The sequence below is a fragment of the Falco rusticolus genome, chromosome 2, assembly GCF_015220075.1.
Source record: "Falco rusticolus isolate bFalRus1 chromosome 2, bFalRus1.pri, whole genome shotgun sequence".
Taxonomy (NCBI): domain Eukaryota; kingdom Metazoa; phylum Chordata; class Aves; order Falconiformes; family Falconidae; genus Falco; species Falco rusticolus.
This window is the reverse complement of record NC_051188.1, coordinates 90,953,768-90,970,596: the sequence shown is the minus strand read 5'-3', so window position 1 is coordinate 90,970,596 and position 16,829 is coordinate 90,953,768. Positions and strand designations below refer to the sequence as shown.

At 41.8% G+C, this 16,829-nt stretch overlaps 1 protein-coding gene across 5 annotated transcripts in view; it reads right to left on the bottom strand.

Annotated features, from left to right (window-relative positions):
• Positions 1-16,829, bottom strand: part of SH3KBP1 (SH3 domain containing kinase binding protein 1) — a 231,460-nt gene that overhangs the window by 197,762 nt on the left and 16,869 nt on the right. For 3 of the 5 annotated variants that reach the window (XR_005102619.1, XM_037377236.1, XM_037377237.1), the window contains exon 2: positions 7,947-8,104. Coding sequence is in view for 4 of the 5 variants with exons in the window: in XM_037377236.1 (XP_037233133.1) it covers positions 7,947-8,104 (158 nt within the window). In the remaining variant the exon portion in view is untranslated. The remainder of the gene's footprint in view (positions 1-7,946; positions 8,105-16,829) is intronic. The other 2 variants (XM_037377238.1, XM_037377239.1) reach the window with 1 other exon arrangement.

The following is a 16,829-nucleotide window of genomic DNA, read 5'->3' as shown; positions in this document are numbered from 1 at the left end:
ATATATTTCATATGGCTGTAACAGCCAAAAAATGAGGATTAAGGGACTCACACATACTTGTCACTGTCCAACTCAGAAGAGAACATTTGCTGATCGTAAACGTAGACTGCTCTGATATAATCTATCATATTATAATTCTACCAATAATGCCAGTTAAATTCTAGTAGAGCAAATAATTAGGTGACAGAAAGAAATGGGGGACCCTTTAAGGACTCCGTCTCCACCATCAGCTTCCCAAATAATTCCCAAAAGATTCTAGGAGGGAACTGCTGCACTTACAGGCACTGAATACAGAGATACCCAATTCGTCAAATAGTACTTGCAATAGTGAATAGTTTGCCATTCTGGTTGATGCACACTATAAAAGCGTGAAAGCTGTTATATGAAAGTTGTTAAATGGTCTACATGTGATAATTCCAGAAAAACCAGGACTTCTGTACACAGAATGAAACCCCAAAATCAACAAAGAAAACCCAAACAAATAAAAAATTGACACCACCAAACATCACCACACCCCACACCCCCCCACGTATGCACATATACTTACTGTTAACGAATTACAGTCTTTGATCAGGACAGGAATATTCAGAAGTAAACAGCATCATTAAACAGTAATCTGATATAAACAGTATCTGACATCAGCAGTCAGAACAGCTAGTCTTAAAATCCCCAATAGTTTTCTCTTCCCTATATGTCCCTCTTGTTCACATCTTCATTCTTACTTACTGTTAATGTTACTTAACATTTAAGTAATAGAAACTGAAAGACAATTAGCAGATGTAGTCCAGATACCGACTGGATCATTCTAATGGCGTAGATGGAATATTTGGCAGACTAAGCTTGAATGCAAGCACAACTCTTCACAATTACCATTATTAAATGCTGTAGTTACACCACAGGAATCCAGAATACTGCTAACTCTTACACCCTTTTCTGAAAACAAACATTAAAAACATCAAAATCAGGTCATGTTTCCTAAAGTCGAGAGAATCCATCTCAGGGATATGTAATTAAATTGAAAGAAAGGTGGAAATCACACCAAGTCTTCTCAGGTTAGCTTAGAACAGCGGCAGAACTGAACAGCAATTCAGTTTCTAGGACTTTGTGCTTCCTTTTACTGTGTTTCAAGAATTCTAACAAGGTTTTTGATCCTGTAGGAAAAAAATTAGGTACACAGCTGTACTCTTGGTAAATCCAAAAATTGGGAAGTATATTTTGCAAGACATTTGTATGCAAATGCTGCTAAGCACCTCTACAGATTTTACCTACAGAGAAGCATTTCTCACAGCTGCCTGCTCCAACTGTAAAACAATTACCAGAACAAGTGTAAAAATGAATCAGACCAAAATGCATGGATTACTAACATACCCACCCACACATAAACAAGCTACAAAGAAAATAAAAACATCTGAAGCTTAGAAAGTTGCCAGAAAAAAATAAAAGGGGGGAAGAAAATAAAAAAAGAAATTGACTTCAAGAAAGAGAAAGTATAAGGTCAGGACATCTCTTTGCCCCCCACCTTTTAGGACTAGGCTGGAGAAACACCATCCACCATCTAATCCTGCCAATTCTATAAATCCTTACGGAAACTACTTTAACAGGCTATTGCCAAAATCACACTGACTTCTCTGTGTAACACAAAGTTCCAAATAATAATATATAAATAAGTTCTGAATAAATTGAAGCTTTAATATCATAATTGAAGAATTATGATATTACAGCTCCAAAGAAGTTTTATCTTTGAGAATACAACTTCTAGATAGCACATTAGGTCCTTGTTTCAATCTCTGATTAGGTACTCCTCCTCTTAATGGTTTGGAGCCTCAGGAAGGGGAAGAAAAGTAAGTAGTGTTTAGTTTCCTTTTTAACATAAAATTACATTTTTTTTATTTACAATTTAAACAACGGCATATTTTAAACAGACATACTGTACTGAGGTTTCCTTAATACAAAAGACAAACCTGAGCAAAAAGAGGAAATAATTGAGTCTCCTTAGTATATCAATTTATACTGCCTACACTGAACTGTAACAGTGAAGCAATATTATGTGTATTTAAATAAGAATATTCCTTTCTTGGTTTTTTTTAAACATCAGCAATTAAAATGCATATTAAAAAATGAAAAGCAACACATTTTGTTTTCAAACTCCTGCATTTTCACCAGTTCTATCAATATAGAATTACAATTAAGCCACTGCTTTTCAGAAGGTTAATTTTTATTAATAATTTGTTACAACATAAAATACTAGTCACTGAAAGCTAATAGAAACCTTAACGCTGAAGTTTCATGTTACCATGTGTCCACTGCAAGGCTGCTGTACATATTTAAAACGTTCTCACTTTTGTTCATAAAACGTTCACACACTGATTCCCTCAAAACATCCAACAGCTGACAGCCCCAAGCAGCAACCCATCACTCCTCTGCTCCACACGCCCAAGTAATGCCCCTCTCAAACCCTGGCATCAAAACATCCAATGAACTGATCACCACAGGACAGCCAACAGCATGCTGGCCCCCATGACAAACATACGGGATCCATTCTGCTGACAGCAATGATCACGGCACCCTTCCCATCCAGCTGGGAATATCATCAGCTCCCCGCGACAGGGACTGGGAAAGAGCCTCTGTCACTGCCAGGGAGTTTCACATCACTTTCAGGCCAAACACCCAGGGCAGCTACCTCACTGGGAGCTCCCCCAGCTCCTCTGAAGCCAGATGAACAGGTTGAGGCGTGACACAATTTGCAATTACGCCTTGGGCATCCAGGGTGGCCGAGTGCTGCTGCTGCTCTGTGCTGAATGCCCTTAGAAGAGTGAACGCTGCCCAGTCAGAGACTACTGACTGGTACAAGATCATCCTGTTGGATCTGTGTCGTTGTGGGGAGATGGACTGGGAGAGGGAGAATGACTCCATTTTACTAGCTTTGCTTTCACCACTGTAAGAGTAGTAACAGCAGCAATAATAAATCATAACACATCAGTGAAGCAATGTTTCTCCCTACAAAATCTTAATTGTTATAGACAGAAACAAAAGCTCAAAGAGACAACATTTTCACATGACGGAATCTATCTGAAAGCTTCTTTCACCAATTGTATTCTCCTGTATTTCAACATAAGGGCAATAAGTTTAATGGCCATACCCAGAACCTGGAATAAAAACTACTACTCCTGGTTCTCGTTGTCAAGACAACACAACAGTTAGGTTGCCACAATCTAAAACATTTCCGAAGAACAAATACCTAGATAGTATTCTAGTTAGGTTTCCAAAAATAAGTCAGTAATTTAATTGCAAATTCCTGCCAAGTATGTAAAAAAACCCTCATAATAATTCACTGACCCATAAAGCAAGTTATCTTTTCAGGTACACAGAAATGACGCTGCTTTCCTTAGTCTGCATATAACCTCACTGCCTTGGCAGATGCCACAACTTTCAGAAGTGGCTGTTCAGGCAAAGTTGACCCAGATGTCACAATTCACAGTATTCAGAGTACTCAGGAGAGCAGTGAAGGGTGTAAGAACTTTCAAAACCCTGAAGCCAAGGCAGGCACAGCTGTATCAGAGAGTGTGGTGGCAAAGCAGGAGGGCAGGACAACAGGAGCTGGTCGGTTCTTGGGTCTGATGGGTACCACGCATCAGCTGGAGGGCTGGAGAAGCAGAAAGCACTGCAGGAACCAAAGTGTTCTGGGACATGAGGAAAATCCTCGTTTCCCTCCCAGGAGCCAAACTACGGCTGTAAAGGGCCCCGGCATGTGCACAGGCCCAGTCTTACGAAAGGTGTTAGGGAAAGGTTTTAGGAAGGCACTCATGGGGATGGGTAGGGGTGTGTGGTGTGTGTAACAAGCACAACGGTCTCAGCAACGAATCGCCCTGTGTTTCACTCGCAATCCCCTGCAACCTCTGGCTGGTTGTAAGGACTGAAAACAAAGAAAACATACAAGGAAGAAAATGAAGTAACAAGCAACCGATAAGGATAAGGATCTCCATTGGGCACTTATGATTCAGCATGGATATCCCCGACACCCTACAACTAATTTGCAGTATTTCAAGATTGTATTTTGCTTGTACAACAAGAAATCCAGGTTGCTGTGCTGACCTGAGGCTGCAGTAGAGTTACACAAAGCCCCTGTCCTGTTTAGCTGATTCGAAAATCTAAGCTATACACCAAAATTTCAAAAATAACTACCACTACACTCCTTCCTAATTTTAAAATGAATTTACCTCCCCAATTCTGCCAGCAATATTGGCAAGCCGTCCAGAGTACAGACAAGCTTTAAGGTTGTCACATGCAGCAAATTCAGTTTACCAAGTATAACGCTATCCAATCCCACATAGAATTAGCTTTGTAAATTAAAACCAGCAAGCATGGCTCTGCACCACGGCTTCCTGCTTTCTGTATCTTCATCTGCTATCAGCAAAATCTAACCGTCTCAGATGCTACCACACTTAGAAACACAGTTTTTTACAGTGCGGAGCATGGTTAGACAAGGCATTTTTTAAAACAGGACCAGAAAAAAAATCAACTCTTTCATCTGTCTCCTAATAGCACTAATATTACATATCATCCACATTTATTTTTTCGTTATAAAAGTAAAGATTTTGGATTTCAAGTTGAAGTCTTCAAGCTAAAAAGATTGAAAAACAACTTCATACCATGCAAATGAACAACACTGCAATCACACCTGCTACCTCCTCTTTTTCAACTGCGTAACTGAGTAAAACAGTAACGAAGTAAGACAACAGGAAAAGTATGTAATTCTCCACACATCTATTTCTCTACCTGAAAAATTGAAAAAAAAGCAGAACAAGACAACAACCAGATACATGTGATACACTTCTTACAACAAATTCAGCACCAGTATCTTTAACAAAAGTAGGTATCTGCAAAGGCTGACAGAGGTAAATTAGATCTTAAAGAGGGACCAAAGAATTTTCTCATATTTAGACAAACTTCCTCCACAAAATCTTCCAAGTGACTATAGCTGCAGATTAACAGGCAGTGAAATCAGAAAGGGAAAAGAAATTTCAAATACCTTTTCTGTTATACCTTGTAAATTGAATTGCAGAGCATAAGAAGGGTATGAATCTGTGTTTTTTCGTGTCTGTATGTATAAAAATATATAAAATTCACAGCAATTGTTTCGCAGATTCAGGAACAGGAAGCACTTCTGATACAACTTCACAGTGAAAGTCCACTGAAAAAAATAACTGCATATGTAAAATTGCTACCTCCCCTTTCCTCTTTCTTTATTACATCTGTCTTCAGACACCTCCTCTTCAATGGTCTCTTAATTTGCATTTATTCTGTGAAATTTAAAACCACCTTTCTACAGGCAAATCCAAAAGTCTTTTCACATCCACAACCTATCACTCCCTTGAAAAACATCTTTTTTCTTAAGTAACACTTTGTATTGATGTGTTATCAATCCAATATATTGTGTTTCCCTTATTTTTCCATTTCTGATTTGTATATCTTTTCTTCCAAACTCTTTTCTCTTCAAACTGCACTTCCAGGACCTATGCACAAATGCTAACAGAGACCACTCAGGACTCTTCACTGTGTTAATTCAGTGGTTTCAATTCAGCTCAAACACAATTTTGCAAAACCCAACAGTTTCTTTGGAATGTTGTCATGAATTTATTCAAAAGAAAATCAAATCACAGGAAGGAAAAGCTCCCTTCCATAGAAATTATTCCCTCCACTTGAAGGCAGAATGCAAAGTACCTCAAGAATTTCACTAGTGATTTTTACCTCTGAATAACTTGAAGTAACTACTCTTACAACCAATTCTGATAAGCAATGGGAATTTGAGATCGCATTCAACTCCAGCACTCATCTGTAGCATCCCTTTTTGCCTGCCTCTCAATTATGTTGCTGACACAACAGAATAGCAATGGGGCATGAATTGGTTGCTGGTGAGCTTGCTTCTGCATGCACTTGTTAAAAATTTTTCTACAACTGAAAAAGAAAGTTTACAACTACTTATAATCTTAGTGGACAGAATGATTACCCTCAACAAACTTTCCAATGGGACTGCTGTTATGTTTGACTATAGCTCTCCAGATACAAGGAGACCTACACAAGAAAAACTGAAGAAAAAGAAAGGTTCTTTACTCAAAAACAAACAAATGACACTTTTAGGAAGTTTGTATCTTCTACTCCACGTTACCTAATTTAGAAAGGGAATGCTCAACTGTGAAAAACATATTTGACTTTGCATTCAAGCTGAGAATGAGGAAGACTTTAATGCAGTTTTTAGTTCTTTAGAAAACAGCCCTGGATGCTGTTTTTTTTTTTAAAAACAAAAAACAAAAAACAGAAGTGGGATGGGTGGGGAGAGTAAAGAGCAGGTAGTGATATTTTATGAGAACACAAAATCCAAGGTATTTATGGTTGTTTTAGAACTCTCTATTGAGAAAAAGCCATTTATTTTTAAATTATGTGACAGGATGCCACAATCTGAAGTCATTTTGGAAAGAAGAGGCCTTAAAAATTAGGTAGTAAGAGGCAGAACTTGCAGACCTTCATACTTTGATTATGGTATTTTCGTAACAGACATTCACAGGCCGCATTTATTTAGAGCACTAAATCCAACACCTCCTAACGTCAGCAGCAGATTTCAAATATCAGGCAGGAGAAAGCTCAGAGGAAGTCTGCTTTTGTCCCACAGAACTTCACAGTTACCAGAGTTCAAGCAGAAAAATATTACCGATACACAGTGAGTCCCAAAATAGTTTCTTCCCCCTACCCCACAGCGTGCATTTTCAGAGGTTAACAAGAAAACAGGGTAACCATTTTTCTCCTCACTCCCTTTCAACTCGTTGAGGCTGTTACTTCCTCCTAATCACTGCTGCCTGACAGGCACAGAGCTGTTCTTCCTTTGTGCTAATGGCAAGAACAAAGATTAGGATGCGAGTATGTTTGTCCCCACAGGAACACCTGAGGCTCCCATGTGTTGTACCCCCTGCCCCCCAACGCCTCCCCCCCCAACTACGGGCTTGGTAATTTTGCCACTGAACCACTTCCCCAAATTGCCTCAACATATGCAGCGCTATTGAAGCAAAATTAAATTACTTCATTATGTGCATATGCCTAAACACACAACAGGCTCACACAGAAGAAAAAGAAGAAAAGAAGATACTTATACCCTCGGAAAGGCAAAAGTCACAAAGATTCTCTGAAGCTGTAGTAGCAGATTAACACAAAACCTATTTATGTAATTTATTGTAGTTCTTCCCCTCCTTTCCATACCGGATGGCCAAATTTATGGAGGTTTATAGAAATTAACAGCCTAGGTCTGCAATGACAAATCAAGGAGGCCCAGAGGTACTAATAGCTAGTCTCATATGTGCAGACAGAGGCATGCACACACAGATGCCCAGCAAAAAATATATGTATTTTTTAAATTCTAAATGGCTTTCCTAAAACTAGTATCACTGCAAGTTATTTGGTACGTTACATGAAATACGAAGTAATGGGTTTTTTATAAAAAAAAGGTTTTATAGGCAACTCTTTTGGAAAAATCTGCTTTAATTTCTCTCAACTAGTTTAGCCAGGAGTAAGTATTTAGAAAAAGCTTCCATAAAAGCTAAGAAAGCACACTGGAGAAGAAGCAGCAGTTACAGAGAAGATAAAATACTGCAAATGCCATGACATATAAATTGTTGTAGAATCATCATTTTGTTCCCAGGCCACACAGTCAAACATAATCACTGAACAGCAGAGAAATGTAGGGGTAGCTACTTTTTTTTTCAGGCTATCAAAACCACATTGCCTCTGCAAAGAATGTAATCTTTCCTTTCTAACATAGCCTCAATAGAACACAGTAGTCCAATATATTATGCTTTTGGATATAAGAAACATTGTAATATAAGCTGACATTTAGCCTGAACAACACAGTACACACAATGTATACACACAACACAAGAACAGTTCCACTTTGTACTCACTCTTACAAAGTTGTCAGGGAACAAACCTCTTCTGCCTTTGAGCTGTCCTTCCCACCAGCCTCCATCATCTTTCTTGATATTGGTGATTATGTCACCTACAGTGATTGTCAGCTCATCATCATGTTGAGCTTTGTAGTCAAACTCCACTATGGCCTCCACTGAAAGAGAAACACACATACGCATAATTATTGACTACATTTAAGTTTCCGTGCCTTTGAAAGGAATAAGAAACCACCAATCCAATTATATATTCTCAGTGAAAGTAACACATTCAGCTTAATCAAGACAGCACATCAAATAGGCAACATGGAATGGTAACATTTTGTGGGTAACTGCTACAAGAGAAGCCAAAGGGGAAAAAAAAAAAAACAACCCAAAAAACAACCAAAGAACAGGAATGCCCATCATGGTTAAGACAACAAATGGCACTCATTTTTCTTTGTTGTTTCAAGGAAATTGGTTTATAATGCTTCAGCATTATATCTACTGGCAGCATTACAAAGTTTATTTTTATTTCTTGAACAATGTTTTAGCTTTTGTTCATATTATTTCCATTTTATTTCTGGAAAGGTTCTCAAATTCATAAGCATCCCAAGCCACTGCTCCTACTTTGCTAAATACACCACTTAATAAACTAAAGAATATTTAACAAGAATTTTTTGCATCATCCTGAGTTTCACTATTGTTTATACAGAAATGCAGACCTTTGCTGAATGATCATGCTCTTGCAGGATTTCACCAAAGGGAGAAAAATTTACTTTCACTTGTGATTACACATCAGAGGATCTGAAGATTAAGTACTCCTGCTGCTCTGAATGTCTGTTATCAAATAGAGGTGTGCTATAAGCTTGCTACCATCATATGGTGTATCTTTCTCTTTTTCCTGGGAGGACTCCTCATCCCTTGAAACCATACAGACAACAAACTGTAGAGAACTAAGGAAGTAATTAAGACAGAAAATTTTCTTTGGAGAATCAAAAATAATAGACCTGGGGTATTCAAATATGGAAGCCACAGTTGTATTTAGTGGTTCACAAAATACCTACTAGGAGGAGCCAGACTGGCAAGGTCAAGGATAACCATATTTGTAAAGCCTCACTCCTGTTTGATTCAGTGGAAAACCATGCCCCAAGTTGTTCCACCAAACATTTAGCACTTCAACCATCGAAAGAGCAAAATGAGAACTAGTAACAGGCATCACCTGCTTTCTGCACAAATGACTGTGCTATATAAACCCTGCAAGATCTGGCCTGCAAGCAGGCTATGCTGCTCACAAAGCAAAGCTAACAATTACACCACAGACAGCAAAAAAGTTTCTGCATAAATAACAAGCTGTGCACCAAGTACCACACAGCCGCTCACTGGGGAGGACAATCGAAAAGGAATGTAAAACTCAAGGGTTGAGACAAGAACAATTTAATAGGTAATGCAAAAACAAAGCAAAACAAGGAATTAATTTTCCACTTCCCATGGGCAGGCAGGTGTTCAGCCATGCCCAGGATAGCCGGGCTCCACCACATATAACGGTTACTCAAGAAGACAAATGCCATAATGCTGGATGTCCCCCCTTTCCTTCCCCCAGTTTATATACTCAGCATGACATCATATGGTATGGAATGTCCCTTTGGCTAGTTCAGGTCAGCTGTCCTGGCTGTGTCCCCTCCCAATTTGCCGTGCCCCTCCAGCACTCCCACTGGCACAAACCAAAAGTCCTTGACTAAGAGTAAACATCACCCAGCAACAACTAAAAACATCAGTGTCTTACCAGCATTGCTCTCACACCAAATCCAAAATACAGCGCAGTACCAGTGACTAAGTAGAAAATGAACTCTATCCCAACATCTAAAAGAATTTGTGTTTGATCATTCTTAAGATTAGAAAAGGCTTTCTTATGTGTAAATGGATTTTTGCTATTTCAGTTTGTGCCCACTGCCTCTCCTCCTTTCACTGTCTACTGGCAGGGGCAGTCTGGCTCCACTTTCTTTATTCCACCACAACACTCATTCAGATCCATCAATAACATCACCCTGAGACTTCTCCTCTCCAGGCTAAACGGTCCCATCTCTCTCAGGCTCTCCTCAGGTGCCGGATGGTCCAAGCCCACAGGCATCTTCATGGCCCTTCACTGGACTTGCTCCAGCATCTCCCTCTCTCCCTCCTACGGCAAAAACCAGAACCGAACGCAGCGCTCCAGATGCGCCTCACCAGAAAGCAGATGAGGAGAAGGATCACCAAGGAGAAGGCTCACCGAGGAGAAGGCTCACCTCTTCCCACCTGCCTCATGACAATCCTCCGCCCAATGCAGCCCAGGAAGCTGGGAGCTGCCTTGGCCACCAGCACACACCGCTGCCTTGCGGTCTGCCTCGTGTCCACCAAGAGGCCTGGGGGCCTTCTCGACAAAGCTGCTCTCCAGCCGCTCAGCCCGGGGCTGCTCCTCTCCCGCTGCACGGCTTGGCATTTCCCTTTGTTCACAAGGATCCCGCCAGCCCACTTCTCCAGCCTGTTGAGGCCTCTGTGAACGGCAGCACAACCCTCCGGGGACTCTTCCCAGTCTTGCCTCACCTGCCAGCCTGCCGAGAGCGCACCCTGCCCCATCACCCAGGTCAGCAGTGAAGATGCTGAGCAGCGCCAGCCCCATCAGCCACCCCTGCGGCACACGGCCGTGACCAGCCTCTAGCTGGAGCGCACTGCGGGTCACAGCCCTTTGCGCCGGGCCCTTCAGCCGGTTCTCAATCCACCTCACTGTCCATACACCTGCTCTGCACTTCATCAGTCTGTCAATGAAGATGATACTGGAGATGCTCTCAAAAGCTTTGCTGAAGTCAACAGAAACAGCGTCCACTGCCCTCCCCTCCTCCACCAAGGCAATGAGCTCATCACCGCACAAGGCCAACAGGCTAGTTCAGACATGACTTCCACTTCACAAACACACGCTGACTACTCCCAGCCAGCTCGTTGTCCTTCATATGTTTGGAAATGGCTTCCAAGATTATTTGTTCCATCACCTTCCAAGGGGACAACATCAGGCTGACCAACCTGTAGTTCTCAGCAAAAAGGAGGCTTCTTGCTCTTCCTGAAGACAGGAGTTGCTTTCTTCTAGGAAGATCTCCCAGTCACTATGACCCTTCAAAGGCTATCAAGCATGGTGTCCCAATACCAGTTGGTTCAGCACATACCCCACCAGGACTACGGCTGCACACCTGTCCAGTTTGTTGAAGTACTCCACAGCCTGTTTCTTTTCCACTGAGGGTACGTCTGCTTGGCCCTGGACCTTCCCACTGGTTTCAAGGGCCTGGGATTGCTGAAGGCCAGTATCACCACCGAACACTGAGGTGCGTAAGGCATCAGGTACCTCTGTGATGAGGCCCTCGTTCGCTTTCAGCAGACAGAGGCAATTTTTTCACAGCAGCTCACACAGTGCCATGTTTTGGATTTGCGACCAATGCGGCATTGGTTAACACCCTGATGTTCCAGCTGTCACTGAGGGGTGGTTACACAGCCCCAAGGCCTGTTCCGTTTGTCACACTGTCCCAGCAGCAAGCAGGCTGGGGGTGCACAAGAAGCTGGAGGGGACACAGGCAGGACAGCTGACCCCAGCTGACAAAGGGACATTCCGTACCGTACGATGTGCTCAGCAATAAAAGCTGGGGGGAAAGAAGAGGAAGGGGGTACATCTGGAGTTTTGGTGTTTGTCTTCCCAAGCCACTGTTACGTTTGGTGAAGCCCAGCTTTCCTGGAGATGGCTGAACATCTGCCAGCAAATGGAGAGTAGTGAATGAACTTCTTATTTTGCTTTGCTTGTGCACGCAGTGTTTGCTTTACCTATTAATATTAAACTGTCTTTATCTCAGCCCATGAGTTTTCTCATATTTACCCTTTCAATTCATTTCCCCATCCCTCTAGGAGGGCGGGGGGAGCGAGCAAGTAGCTGTGTGGGGCTGAGCTCCCACTGAGGTTAACCCACAACAACATCCCTCACCACATTAAGTTCCAGGTGGGCTTTGGCTTTCCTAACCCCATCCCTGCACACACAGACATTCTCTCTACCTTCATCCCAGATCTCTTCTCCTTGCTTTCACCTCCTGTACTCCTTCTTTCTATCTTTGATTTTTGTCAGGAGCTTCTTGTTCATCTATCCATGGTGGTAGGAAGGCATCCTACCACCTCTGCTTGTTTTTCTGCTTGTCAGGATGGACCACTACTGAGCTTGGAGGAGGTGATCTCTGAAAACCAATGGACTCAGCTGGATCCTTCTTTTCTCCACAACTGTCTCCAGTGGGATTCTTCCAAGCAGAGCCCTGAACAGGCCAAAGTCTTCTCTCTAAGTCTAGGCTTGCAATCCTACTTTCTGCTTTCTTCTCCCCTCCTCTCTGTGTCATGAACTTTACCAGCTCATGGTCAGCCAAGGCTGCCCTCAGCCTTCAGATCCCCAAACAGTTCTTCCTTGTTTGCAAGTATGAGATTGAGCAGTCAACGCAGTCCAGAAACCTCCTGGACTGATCACAGTCAGGGCATAAGTAAACTTCTCTACCCCTCTAGTACATATCAGCGTGGTTGAAATCCTCCGTGACAGCCAGGTCCTGCCAATGTGAGTCTTATTCCCATTGTCTGAAGGAGGCCTCGTCAACTGCTTCTTCATGGTTGGGTGGTTTCTAGAGACACCCAGCACAACATCATCCACACTGGTCTGCCCTCTAACCCTAACCCACAAACTCTCAAGTGGCTCATCATCTGTCCCACAGCAGAGCTCCATGCATTTCAGCTGCTCTCCTGAGCAAAGAGCAACTCTCCCCTTCCTAGCCTTCCTAGCCTGTCCTTCCCAAACAACCTGTATCCATCTATTGCAGCACTCCAGTCACATGAGCTGTCCCATTATATCTCCATGATCCCAATGAAATCATAACTCTGCAACTGCATGCAGACATGTAATTCCTCTTCTTTCCACCCCATGCTGTGTTCATGACAGCACAGACATTTCAGAGAGGCAACCAGCCATGCCAATTTCCCAGAAAGAGTACAAGAGTTTTCCCTGTAATTCTGAAAGGCACGTCCTCATTTACAGATATGCTTGGGAAGGGCCCCCTTCAGTCCTGGTTTGGGTTTTTTTTGACTACAAGGTCCCCACTATTTGCATCACCACACACATTCTGTTTGCCAGCCTGGTCACCGCTTTCTCACAAGATCGGCTGCCATCCTTTCCCACCCCCACTGTTATAATTTCAAAGCTTTCCTCAGCTCCCCACCCGACTGGCCAGTCTGTAAACAAAGATGCTTTTGCCCTTAGTCAGGTGGTTCCCATTTTTTCCAAGCAATCGTCAAAGATGGTCTCACGATCATAAAACCAAAACTCTGCTGCCGACACCAGCTATGCAACCAGTTGTTGCCGCAGAATCTGTCCACTCATCCTCACACCCTTTCCTCTCACTGGAAGGATCGTGGAGAAAAACCACCCAGGCTCCCATGCCCCTGTCTGTCACCCAAGAGCCATACAGTCACAAACGGTACTTTCCAGATCACTCCCGGCAATATGGCACAGATTTAGTTAGCTTGGGTGCTTCGCTGGGTGGAGCACCCAGACCCTCATCACCCACAGAAGCACTGAACCTGTTCTGTAATTGCAGACCTTGAGGTGGAGCAGGAGCCTTCATCCTGGTGTCAGAGGTTATAAACTTCTGGCTTCCAGACTTGCCATTCTGGGAGCCTCCAATACCACCACAAGAGGCACAGACTCTGTCTGCCCTTCATTCGGGAAGGTGAGGGTTTGGGCTTTTGAAGCCTCGGGGACTTGGAGAAGATCTGGAAAGCCCAAACCATTGGGCTCAACCAACCAACCCATTTTTCAACCCACCTACTTGCCCTGCAGCATACCATCACAACTACTGAGCCATTCCAGAACACCTTGGCAGGGTCTCTAGACTCCTTCTGTGCCAAATGCTACATAAACTAAAGAATCTGCTGAACTTGAACTAACTATTCCAGTTAAAGAAAACACCAAAAAACCAGGAAACTTATTTCTAAAACACAAACTACAGTCCTGAAAAACAGCATCTATACTATCCACATACACACATTTTATCCCAGAGCAACCAGTAAAATTGGTTCAGAAGTTGTATTCACACGATAATTCTCCAAAGACTTGGATTCAGGCAGCGGCACCAATTAGTAATGAAAATCTATACCCTCACAGAACACAACAGCACTCAGGCTCAAAAAAGGCAAAACTCAGCGGGGTTCTTCCACTTTGGTAGAAGCCTAGGAAAGATCTTTCGAGAGCAAGGCCCCGTATCCTTCACTTTTAAGCAGCTTACTAGGATGCACTTGCTCTCAGGACTCAAAGCTTATACATTGCTTTTTGTATGTGCCAACTCATTTCTCCTCCCTACTTAAGAAGCTTTTAAATCCTATTCTCATTTTATTGCAGCTGCAATTACATATTGCTTTGCTCTGAGTTCTCCCTAAGCAACCAGTAGGTGGTTAGAGAGCAGTAAGGGGGAAATGGCAATGGAGCAGGGCTGGCTCCAACCAACAATTCTTCACACACTCAACATTCAGATGCAGCAAGACATACCGAAGGAAGACAAACAACTCTCCCACTCTCCAAGTCCCGTGTTTTAAAAGAGTTCTAGACCTGTTGCTGTGCTTGCAGTTTTCCCCTAAGAAGGCTGTAAAACTGACATGATTCTTGGCAGTTTTGATTTCTTTTTAATTATGTTCTCTCTCTTAAGATGAGAGACCACAAGGTAGGACAGGGCTGTTGAGTTGAGCCTGCAGCTGCCTGGGTAGGCTGGAGGCACTGGAGTTATCTCCCCGAAGTTTGTCTGCCTTGTGCTAATTCATATCCAGACAGCTGCAGCTGCTCCACCACTTTTGTTTTACTGGAAGTTTGATTAAACAAAGAAACCCTTTACTGTTCAGGCTCTTCTCTGTCTATAAAAGTTTCCACTTATTAAAAAACACATATAAATATTTTTAAAAGCTGTCTCCTCTCAGAGAATTTGATTACTGTAACGTTAAGTGTGTGTAAGCTGTCAGAGACATGCGAGTCACCAAAAATGGACCACACAATCAAGATGTTTATTAACTCTTCAAAAGAAATCAAGAGCACAGTTTGGAAAGAGGAATAAGTGCACACCTAACAAATGTGCAGATTGTGACAAACTGACAAGAAGGTACTTCTGAGATCACTCAGATTTCTCATTTATCACACTACTTAGGCTTGCAGAGCATACAACAGCTTAAAAGTGCTTTGTAATTTATAGGTCCATGCAGTTGCAGTTTTTAAATCAACCTCAACTTCTAAAGCAAGCTAAACCACACCACCTGCTCAAACCGTATTTTGAAAAATTCATTCTGTCAATCAAACTTAATCTTTTTTGTTTCTTCTGAGGTGAAATTTTGTCTTCATGGAAGCTGGATGGATACTGGAGACAACACTGATCCAGATGTGCTATGAAAAAAAGCAGATCTGAGTTTTGCTCCACATCTGTTAAGTACAACACACCTCATTCCTGTGCTAGATTTCCTCCTCAGGAACTGGACTAAAACAGTGTCCCAGTTTGCACAATGATTCATGATGTGAGAAAACACTCCATGGACAGTGAGCTCAAACTAATTTTATATGTTAACCAACAAAGGCTGGTCTTAGGCCCAGCTCTGCCAAGATAAACAGCTTGTTACATTAACAGCCAAAACCCAAATCCCTTTTAAGCCAAAAGCAAAATAAAATAGCAAAATTGGGGCAGACAGATCTGGCTTCTCTTTTTGGTGCATTTTTCTTCAAAATATTGTACCCTGTGATGCCTGAAAGTCAAACCTGCCCCAGCTCGCAAACTCTAGCTATTAGACTCTTTCTGTTGAAAGAAGGCATTTTTCACATTAGGAATTAAATCCAGTATCAAAAGCTATTCAGGTTATTATGATCTAAAAGGGGAATGGTCATTCTCATGCCAACACAGTCAGCTATTCCTAGCCTTATATTACCATCAATCCAAATTGTAACATAAAAACTCATGAAACACAATCAAAGCTAGTTATTACCAAACCTGCTGGAAACCGGCACAGTACAACTCATTACTACAATGTCCAGGGGCAAAGATTTTTTTAATTTCATGCTTTGTGGTTTGGGTTTAAAATACAAAATTTGAAATGTTAATGCTATGAACCAGGAATTGAAACGTAACCTCTCAGCTATATTTAAAATAAGCCTATCTGGAAAAACACCGCTGATTAAAACTTTTAACTATTCCAACCTTTCCTTCCCCATAGTCTTACATATACACATGAAATTATTTCATTAATAATGACATTTTTCTTATTAATTAGTTTTTTCCATGGCATATTTTAAATTATAAGTGAAATCTATTATCTTAAAACTGACCTAGTCAGAATAAGCATTTCTTTTCTAATGCCACCAATTTTTGAAGACCAAAGTGTCTCAGTTTATGCTATTTTCTATTACAGTACAGTGTCTTTCCAAGCAAGAAATGAATCAAGAAAAGAAACAGAGATCCACTACTGTGCAACAAATACTATGTTATTAAATCAGCTTCTGGTGACATCTGAAGTGTGTAGGCACAACGGAAATGTTATTAACAGCTTTGGCACCATTCCACCCCAGTAACAGCATCCATATGGCAACACCACCTTCTGCAGCAGTATGGTTTCACGCCCAAATGCAGACATTAAATCTAGGGTATATATAGTTAGACATGGCAGTCAAAGAGTTAAGAGCTTCTCTACTGTAAGGTTTATGTTTCACTTTTGTTAGTCACTGAGCTTGATGTGAATGATAAACACACTTGCACTGGTTTACCCAAAAAAACCAGAACTGAAACTAGACAAACTACCTTCAAATATTCTACACTAAAGCTTTAAACTTAACTT